The sequence below is a fragment of the Ascidiella aspersa genome, chromosome 6 (genome assembly GCF_963924565.1).
Source record: "Ascidiella aspersa chromosome 6, kaAscAspe10.2, whole genome shotgun sequence".
NCBI classification, from domain to species: domain Eukaryota; kingdom Metazoa; phylum Chordata; class Ascidiacea; order Phlebobranchia; family Ascidiidae; genus Ascidiella; species Ascidiella aspersa.
In genome coordinates, this window is record NC_139452.1 from 16,093,421 (window position 1) to 16,104,007 (window position 10,587).

The window sequence follows — 10,587 nt, forward strand, 5'->3', positions numbered from 1 at the left end:
TAAATTTATTTCGTCCCTTCTAAAAATATATTTCCACCCCTGCTCAAAACTAAATTGTGTTCATAAAACTAACGGTAGTGCGCTGTCGCAATCATCAGGACGCCTTGTTCAGCATCCTAGCAGAATACATAAACTACACTATCTTAATACTTCAAAATTTTAATATATGTTGGCCAGTGTTTTTTTAAGGTGTTTTGGGGGACCGAAACGGTCATCAGGACGCCTTGTTCAGCAACCTAGCAGAATAACACAAACTACACTTAACAGTTGTTGACAATACAAGTTGTAAATACTTTTACCCTGTTTGTTTGTCCTGTGCTATTATTATGCTTGGTTAAAACTAAATACAAGTCAGACCATGATTTGACTAGCCTACTACACTCCCGACGTCCTTACGTAGGCCCGACAAAGTTTGTCGTAGCGTCGTTAGCTCATCTTAACGCGTCGTAAGCATCGCTAAAAACAGCCGCTCTGCGTATGCTCTGACGCTCCCGAAACGGTCCCCCAAATTTCTCCAGCGGTTTCCCAAAATTTGGACTTGCAACAAATATGGCTATTTTTGGTATTTAAATGAAACACTTGCGGTCTCTTAAAACTACTTAGCGGTCACCCAAACCAAACCTTAAAAAAACCTGTATGTTGGTTATGTCGGGTAGGTTGCATGCATACGGAATTTATTTCTGAGTACTTATAAGCATATAAATTCATTTTGTGTGAATCCCAGAAATCAATATGTCTTTAATAGCTGAATTAAACTGCAAAATGTGTAACTGTTTGACAAGCGAAAGGAACCCTCCCTGCACTTGCCTTGAACAGCAACCACCCACTCTGCTTGAAATGGCCAAATATTTTCGTGAAAGGTTTCCTGATAAATACAAGGCGCAAGAATGCACAAGGTTATTGCGACACAGTACTTTATTTGGTGTTCGAGAGCTGTCGCCATTTTTGGAGAAGTACACAAACCAAAAGAAAGAACTAAGGCGACGTTTTCTAATACAACTAGAATCTGATAAGGCAAAGGTTGGAAACAAACAATAATTTAGGTCGTACGTAAAATTATATTTTATTTTGACATAAAACCTTAGTTTTGTAACGCTGCGATTTCCAAAACTTAAAAAACTATGACTATAAAGGAAACACTCTTGTTCCTTTTTAATGTATTTCAATTTGAACTTCTGTCGGTAAATACTGCAACACCCATAGCTTCGTTGTATTGAAATTTGTTTTGTAGCCGAAGACACTTACCCTTCAAATTCGTTGCTCACTACGGAACAAATCCCTTGCAAGTTTACTCCACGTTAAGCAGTAAGTCATTTGTGTAGGAATTTTAAACCCTGTACAACAGGTTCTATTTAAAGTATAGTTAACAGCACATTTGTGTAATAGTTAACTGCACGTTTGGTAAACGTTCGATGTCTCCTAATATAATTTAACGAAATCTGGGTACGCATTGTTATCATTTAGTGCAGGTTAACCAGGGTGCGAGAACTGTTCCTAGGGCAGGGGTTTTTAACCTTTTTCCCCTTATTACCCATTTCTGTCCAGATCAAAGTCCCACTACCCGAAATCCAATTTTATCCATTTTGCTATTTTACCATACTAAAAATATAATACAGTGTTATTCAACAAATTATAGCTCGATCGTCTCAACACTAACTCTAAATGCACTTATAGCTACTGCACACTACTCCAAAAAACTCCACTAAAAAAACCATTAAAAATAAACACTAACAGCAAATTGATTATGAAAAAATAGCTAGGCTAGCCGTTAGCGGATACACTTAAAATCTTGCTATTACGTCACCGAAAAAATAAAATACGTAAAACCGGCCACAAAAATGATGACTATGACGAAACAATGGTAAAAATCGTAAACTATCCTTGTGCTTGTTTGGTTGCTTTAAAAGTCCTCAATACACCAAAAAGAGTGTAAGTAATAAAGCAACTTACCACTTACAGCTGTGACATTGTTTGTTACAATCATAATTTTAAATATTCTGGTTCAGCTGATTACCACCTGCTATTCTGAAATTACCCACATATGGGTAATTACCCATAGGTTAAGAACCGCTGTCCTAGGGGGTGCGGGGTTGCTAAATCCGAAACAGAAAATGTATTACTGAAAATTATTTCTTTGCTCAGTTAAATGTAAAACTAATTCACATTTTTACTATTGTGTTACTGTGTTATCAGTTATTTGTATAAAAATAAAAATAACTAGTGTTTGTTGTTGGATTTGTTATGAAAAAAATGTTTTACAAGTAATGATGACAGCGACGATAATGATATTACGAAGAAGATAACATCTACGACGTACAAAAACCACAAGACAACCAGAAAATGCAGTATGGAAATCACATTGACTGTCCAGTGTGGCAATCACCTGAACAATGGGCGAGGTGAGGACGACGATGAATATGAGAAGTGTTACGTGTCAGTACTGCTTCTTCCTGATATGCAACGCGAGTTATTCTCAAGTAGCAAATTAAGGACAGAGAATTGCAATATTTCCAAGAAAGGAAGGGCTAGGTAAGAAACAATTTACGATTACCCATGTATCGTACCGGTACCAATAAACTACAGCAGTTGCCCAGTTTCACCAAATAAATTATAAAATACACTAATTCTATTGTATTAAAGCCACATTTAATTTCAAGCATTACTCAAAAGTTCTAGTCAAAGTTTTGTTTTTCACAACTTGTTATGACTATCTAAAATTTTTCTGACCATTGTTGTTGCCAGGTTAGGTTGACTCAAGTTTATATCAGAATCTGGAGTCGCAATTATTTTGGTGCGTTTTTGTCGCTTTTGGAGAACATTGGACTCAATTAAATGTTTTTTCATAAAAAAATTGACATATAATGATTTGGACAGCCATAATATGTAGGGAAAGGCGGGATAAAACGGACCCCTAACTTTTCTCGTTTTCGCTGAACAATGACTATCGTCGAAAAAACTTTTGCGGTGAAAAATTAGGCAGATTCGATTTTGCATAAACCAGGGAGGGGAGAAAATGTATTTGGGGGATATCGTTATAAAGATAGTACTGTAAAAGTATGTGTTTGCTATTAAAGTTCCCAAGACGAATTTATTTTTTGATTAATTTGTAGATAAGAGTCTATTTATTAATTCGAGACAGTTCGAATTTTTAAGTTTAGAGGTAAAACAAAATAAAAATAAAACTGTAGAAAACTGTACCTGTTTTTTTTTTCACTTTTTGAATTACGATATTTCCTGTACAATCTTTTCAGTGCCTTACTTGGTTTGTTCTTTGAGGGCTGAATGTTTTTCCTATACACAGATTGGGGTAATAAAAAAACGATTAAAATCGATTTTCGCTTTCTAACAAGATTTATTTACCGACACTGCTGCAAAATGGTCCCCTTCACGTTTTATCATAACTGCAAAATGTTAATCAACAAATTTATGACACAATTTTGTAAAAGAAGCCGAAATGTTTTTAAATGCTATAATTTAACGGGACTTGTTGGTAATTTTCAGCTGGCAACATGCTTTTCACTTTCAAAACTACACAAAAGAAGAAATAGAGTCGAAGTATTTTAAGTTGGTTGTAATGGGACACACGCGCCGGAAGAAAGGCTTTATTGGACAAACATTTTTAGCTGGACCAAAATGTACGTACACAATTGTACATTTGTTAGGTATTTTTGTACAATGTGACTAGTGAATTAAACGTATAGTTGTTGAAAATATGTTTTAATAACAAAATTTTAAACTAAAGTTATAATAAAACCTCCCGTACAATACTGAGCTAAAAATCAAGTTTTACAAATGTTGACGCCCTGGCGCAGTGTTTATCAACATGTGGTTAAATGTTATACTGTAATCTGTTGCAGGGCTTTGGAGCAGGCGTAAATGTTAAATTGCTCCAGCTCCATCTCCGGAGCTGTCTTTTATCATAAGTTAGCTCTAGCCACAGAGCTTATCAATACCACTGCTCAGGTCCCATTAAGTCAAAAACTGACGTTTAAGGATAAACGCTTAATTTGCAATATCTAGCGTTTTAACATAATGACAAACAAACACCACAATCAATAAACACAAAACTTTTATTTCTGCACAAAGAAGTGTTTAAAAACTATTCGTACGAATGAATAATATTGCCTCTATAAAGTCTTCTTTCATGGAGCATCCTAAATCAGAACGAATGATTCGCAATACGGGGAAAAGTCTTTCCATACTCACTTGTGTTGTAGGCAAAGCTGTAACCGAGTAGGCCTACGCCACTTTTTGCAGAATGCCTGGGTACATGGAAATTGCATCCATGACAGCCACTTTTAAGGACCTATCATTATTCTCCATGTTGGATAATGCATTGGTAAAGTTCATTTTTATACAGTTGAAGTGCACTTCCATCTGAATTCTGAAGGTTCTGCTTTAATTTTGCGATTTTTTGTCTGCCGATGGAATTTTTTTTCAAATTGCTCATCTTCTGAGCTGGGTGAAGAGTTTGCTGATTCGCCCCTGTTGGTTAGATTTCCACCTTGTGATAGCTTTTACGTATCTTCTTTCTTCATATAAATCAAAAACAGCTCCTCTGGTAATTGTAATTGTTATCCAACGTTTCGGCAACCTATACAAGCCGCCTTCGTCAGGGTGATTGACACTGAACGCTCGTACAATAAATGGAAAGCAAAAAAGGAAAAAATCAGAAATAAACGCGAGCAACAAAACGATAAGAAAGTAATTAGTGACTGCCTCTAGTCCTTCAGCAGGTGCTTGTAGCATGCAGAAAGCATCACGTCAGTTTTTACGTTCATGGTGTTACCCTTCTTATGAATATTCCACGATTCCAAAAATAATCTTTTCCTGTAGTCTGATTCTCGTGCTATTATTGAAGCGCCATCAAAATCAATTTGGTGGTTTCGGGAAACAGTATGGTATGAAAGTGCAGACTTCTTTGCGTCGTTATTTGCCACGTCCCTTTGGTGTTCTTTACGGTGAGTCTTGAATGACCTTCCAGTCTCGCCGATATATACCAAATTACAATCCGCACAGGGGATTGAATATACCACACCTCGTTGGTCAAAGGAACTGATGGGATCTTTGGGGTGACTAAGAAGCTTTCGAAGAGTACTGGCAGGTGGCTCTCCCAACATACGTCTTAACACATCGGTTAGTTTTGGTATGTAGGGCAACGTAACAAACCCACCTTTTTTCACAACACTAACCTGCGTAGCAACAGAATTCGGTCGGTCGTGGAACATCCAGTTGGGGTAACCGTTGGACTTCAGGGCTTCGTGTACCTTTTTAAGTTCCACCTCGCGCTCAATGCTGTTAGAACATAGGCGTCGGGCCTGGTCCTCAAGTGATCGCACGACACCTCTCTTTTGGTAAATATGGTGATGCGAACGAAAATTAAGATACCTGCCGGTACTTGTTGGCTTGTGGTACACTCTTGAACATAAATGACCGACAGAAGTCCTTGTGACTAGGACATCTAAAAATGAAAGGAGGTTACCCTGTTGCATTTCCATGGTGAATTGAATACCTTGCTACGCCTGATTAAGATGGTGCAGAAATAGTTCCACCTGATCTTTAGGAATGACGGCAAATATGTCGTCTTCATAACGCCGCCAGAACCTTGGTGGGTTGGCAAATGTTGTCAGGGCTTTTCCTTCCAGGGCTTCCATGGTCATGTTGGCGACCACCACAGAAACTGGAGAACCCATCGCTGTGCCCTGTATTTGGTGGTAAAATTCCCCCTGAATGTTAGAAACGCTTGCTGTAAACAAATTTGCAACCCAATCACAATATCCGCCGAGAGCCATGCCGTCCTGTATTTGAGGCTGTAGTCGGCCAAAATTCTGGATGACGCGAAATCCATTGCCAATTTCACTGGTACACTAGTGAAAAGTGACACAACGTCATATGAGACCATAACCTCTTCACCGGACAGGGGAGACAACTGTGTCAACAACTTAACAAAATTTGACGAGTTTAGAACTCTGTGTTTCCCACTAGCGGAGATATGACTTTCGCTATGTATTTCGAACTGCAAAAACCTATTAAACATAAAAGTATAAACTTTACCACATGAAATTTTATTTTTTGACCAAGGCAATGTACTTGACTTAATTTTTACGGTCACGCAGGTTATTACCTTATAAATGTTTAAAAACATTTTAAGATGATGTTTTTGAAATGGTACGACTAAATAATAATCGACTATAGCACACAACTCTTGGATAAGCATGTCATCCGTCTTTTAAGGAACGAAAACCCGTGACATTTGTCAATTGAGAATAACTTAAACTTGGACTGTAGCAGCAATTGTTTAGACCTTGCTTGATAGCGTGATATTTAAGCAAATACGTAATTCCGGTGCTAAACTGCGTAAAAGAGAAAAATGCTCGCTGAAAAAACAAATGCTGACTGTTCAACTGCTGCAATAAACGCAATATTTTGCGAAACCTGCCAGCTGTGTTTTTTTAAGGTGTTTTGGGGGACCGAAACGGTGCATACGTTCGGTAACAATAAATTCCAATATGTTATGTTTTGTTTGCCTTTACGTGTACTCGTATAGCCTATTTTAAAACACCAAAGCACCGATCTTGACTTATAAGTATTGAAATTGAATAACTCTTTTCACACGGTTTTTTATACACTGCAAAAAATATGTAGATGCGCGAATTTCTTTCTCGGAAAGAAACAATTTTTTTTACTCACTTGCCCGGCGACTCGCTTAAGAGGGAGCAGTATGAGCCATACGTTGCTCTGTCTCTCTCCCTAAAACGAGTGCGAACGTGTGTGGACGACCGACCGGCCGACAAACTTTTCCATTTGTATGGTAAATTTAACAGAAGTTGGACTTTAAAGTTCAGTCACACGACGCAAGAAATCATAGAATATCGCCTTTGGGCTAAATAGATTTAAGTAAAAGGTACAAATAAATTCTTACATTTGACGTCACAAGTAACGCCATAGTTCAAGTAATTTAAGAAACGTGTTGTTCTAAAACAAACCGGTGAGGTATGATGCAACTCAACCAAGTTTATCGCGCGAAACGCCAAAAAATTACGTCTATTTGTTTCACGTGGCGAAAAGGTTCGTTGGTTGATTAGACACGCAAAGCTGCAATAAACAAATGGATGCTTGGCTGCAAACTGTTAGAAAGTATTTCGCCTCAGAATACAATTGCGTATTGCACACGGGAACAAACAAGAACAGCAGGTTTTTTTAGTTGTCTATTTTGTGTCATCGCAGAAAATTTACATGCGTTCCGACCAAAAAAAAATCGCTTTCATGCTTTCATCCCTGTTTATAAATAGAGTTGTATATTCCAAGAAAATGCTTTTTAAAGTTTCTCTGTTCTAAACCAGTGCTATCTAAGTTTTTCATCTTCGGGCGTACAGCGAAAAAAGTGGCAATCTTTATTGCATAACAATTGACTGCTTAATTGGCTGATACTATTGCTAAACGGCATTGTGAATAGGTAAATAAATATATATTAACAACTCTATGAATATTGAAGTCTAGCAGTCCGACCTGTTTGCCTACATGTCTATATTTACAATACGAATAGCTAGGTTACTTATAGGTCCGCGGCGTACTGAACAATCTATTCCTGAAATACCATTGTAAACCGTTAAGGCCCGTTGACACTACAGCTGCACTGAGCTAAGCAAAACGTAATTTGCATTTAAATTATATTGTGGCGAGCGTTTCACGCTTTGCTAAACTCAAGCCCCGTGCAGCTGGAAAAAATACGCTTTGGAGCGATTTTCACGCTTTTTGCTAAACTCAAGCCCAGTGCAGCTATAGAAAAATGTTACGTTTTGTCGCGATTTTTACGCCCAGCGCAGCTCACTGCAGCTGTAGAGAAAACAATTTCACGCCCAGTGCAGCTCAGCTCCGCTCAGTGCAGCTGTGTAGTGTAAACGGGCCTTTATACTTGAAAATAATATTATTGTTTGTTTGCAAATAATGAAACTGCACATTTGTGGCCATTTTTGGCTGCAAAGATTAAACGTGTGGTAATTGGACAGAAACTTAAAAATTATTTACTTTTTAATTGTGTGATTGTAACGCGATAAAATTGTATGAAATACCCTGAATCGAAAAACAGTTACAAAGTTTCGCCTTTTCATTTAGCTTTGATAGAAATCAAAGGATTTCATCCCCGCGAACCAAATAAGAATGAAGTTCAAAACTTGGAAAATGCCATGACATTCCTAGACACCTCGATCACGAGCGAGCTGCAGCTGAATACAGACGGTAGGCTTCTCACAATTCATTCGGACTGAAATTTAATAGTGAATAGATCGTCTTAAAATCGCCAATTGGTTTATACAGCGTTTATGGAAAAGTAATACAAAACAAATCATTTTTTTAAACAAGTTACTCCAGTCCACAAGGGGTCAACCGTACGTGCCCCCCAAAAATATTTTACTATTAAAGTGAAAAATCTTAAGATAATTTGCTGGATTATTTTTAAAACAATCGATTGAATGTGTGAGGGTCACTAAACCTTGCGACTCAATTAAAGTTGCTTGTAAATGAATAAGCTCACTAACCTTACTTACAAAGACACTTTCTGTACATAGTTTGATAGTCAACTGGTAAAACGTTTTAAATTGAAAGATAATGTTCACAAATTGAAGATGTAAGGCTCGTAGAATTTAAAATAAAGTATAAGCCTATAGGATAAACTTATAACACAGGGTTAGGGAACCTATCGCTCACAGGTCACAATAAAAAAACAAATTTGCCTTTTTTTGCTTTTTGAAAATCTCAAAAGCAAATAAATCATTGAAATCATAAACAAGTAGAACATTTATAGCACATAAAGCAAGTGGGATTTTAGAACAGGAATGCGTACTTTGCGATTACATTGCAGTGTACGAAGTTAGTTAATGCAAGGCACAAAATGTGTTCACTTATTTTCGATTAAATCAGCTTTGCAGTGGATATATAGCCACGTCAAGTGAAATATAAAATAGTATTTGCAGCCCACCAAACGCGTTTATTTAGAAAATCCTATGCTATTTTATAAACCGTGTCCGTATGATGGGAAGCTTTGTTTAACTTATACTATAGTGTGTAAATGGCAGTTGTCGTTGTAATTTTATAAAGGTGCTGCGAGAATTCGAGCTGAATTGGAAAGGAGCTATAACATATCACCGAATATGTTGGTGGATGGCAAGCATGGGAAATATCTAGACTCGCCCAGTCCAGCCTACAGCCAAGAATCAGGAAGTCAAACTTCGACTTCGGAGAGTGATAGCAAGGCAGTGGTTCAACGTCGAACCCCCATTAGAAGGCGGAAGATGAAAGAGCGAAGTCAAAACGAGGATAGTACGGTTCAATAGTGCTTCTCAGAATTTTAGGAAAATTAGAGAAAAAAGGCTGATTAAAACGCCTCGCTTTTGTTACGTTTGTTTTGGTAAAATTGTTTTTATTTTAATTTTTATACGTGAGAGATTTGATTTTTAGTTATGCTTAATAGTATTTGACTTGGACCTTTCCAGTTGCAATATTATCTCACCACTATTACAGTAGGCCCACAACAAACTAAATGAAAAATGTTTTATTTCCACGTACAATACAATTTGTTCACAGTGCTTCGTGCGTGTTTCATGTAAGAAGATGTCCCTTAAAACAGATTGAAAAAGACAGAAAGCATATAATGAAAATATCATTGTGTATATATATTCATTTTTGCTTGTGTCTTTAAACTGGAAAAATAAACAGTGATAAACCGTGGACCACTGGTTTTGGTTGCAAGGAAATGCTCATTAAAAGCGCAGTCCGAGTGGTTACTTAATTGAGACCCATATAGAATTGCAGTTCACGCCTACTGTATAGGATCGCTTAATTATATACGGACGACAGTGGCATATGACAAATTTATAGAAAAACAGTCAGTGTTAACTATATGTATTAAGTGCTCGCCAGCTCAATTTGTGTGGCCGTGTGGAACATTTGCTTATTGACCCTCAAATATGGTTAATAATGCTTTTTTTTAAGGAAATGTTTCAGTCCATAATTATTTTTGATTTATCCAGACGGGAATAATACAAGTATATACCAGAAGAACTTTTTTTTAGTATACTTACAATTATATCATTCGACCCGCGGTCGCCAAGACATACGCTTTGGGTTTTAGGCAAATATACTACTTGGTGCAACCGAGTTAACCGCTTTAATAAGGGTAAGAATAATCTCTTTCCTTGAACCAAACTAATTGTTTCTTACAGTAAGCTGGACATTGGCAAAAAAACAACTTTTGCTGTTAATCCTACACAGTTTTACTGTCATTGTTTGTGTACGTTTCACCACATAATCCATGTTCGTCACGTAATAAGTAATTTATTTCTCTGCACATGTCAAGTATAGAAGATTTATATGAGTCATTATACGATTAAAGAAGCAGCTTTTTATTGTAATACAAACAACTAAAAACTGAGGTTTTTTGTCAACTTTTCTACTTTAATTCCTTCCTGGTACAACTTTCCTCCTTAAAAGGTCCCCCAAATGGAGCCAAGTTACCCCGTTTGAGCACCACAGGCCTATACCTTAGCCCTAGCAATTAGCATATATAGGTCCTATGTGGTCAAATTAAGT

At 37.1% G+C, this 10,587-nt stretch overlaps 1 protein-coding gene and 1 pseudogene across 1 annotated transcript; one reads left to right on the forward strand and one right to left on the reverse strand.

The window, feature by feature from the left end:
• The first annotated feature begins 840 nt into the window (after positions 1 to 840).
• LOC146140472 (uncharacterized) lies at positions 841 to 9,332 on the forward strand. The gene is made up of 6 exons (XM_083392631.1): positions 841 to 1,020; positions 1,232 to 1,305; positions 2,263 to 2,529; positions 3,502 to 3,635; positions 8,116 to 8,238; positions 9,097 to 9,332. The coding sequence occupies exons 3-6, from the start codon at positions 2,348 to 2,350 to the stop codon at positions 9,330 to 9,332; spliced, it is 675 nt and encodes a 224-aa protein (XP_083248757.1). The 5' UTR covers positions 841 to 1,020; positions 1,232 to 1,305; positions 2,263 to 2,347.
• On the reverse strand, positions 4,722 to 5,723 carry LOC146140473 (uncharacterized; annotated as a pseudogene).
• Positions 9,333 to 10,587: the final 1,255 nt, after the last annotated feature.

What these genes read in the sequence shown, in the direction of transcription:
- LOC146140472 (XM_083392631.1), top strand. Translation starts at nt 2,348, where the DNA reads ATGGAAATCACATTGACTGTCCAGTGTGGCAATCACCTGAACAATGGG. An exon ending in TCCAAGAAAGGAAGGGCTAG is followed by an intron (nt 2,530 to 3,501) that starts GTAAGAAACAAT and finishes GGTAATTTTCAG; the next exon opens with CTGGCAACATGCTTTTCACT. An exon ending in GCTGCAGCTGAATACAGACG is followed by an intron (nt 8,239 to 9,096) that starts GTAGGCTTCTCA and finishes AATTTTATAAAG; the next exon opens with GTGCTGCGAGAATTCGAGCT.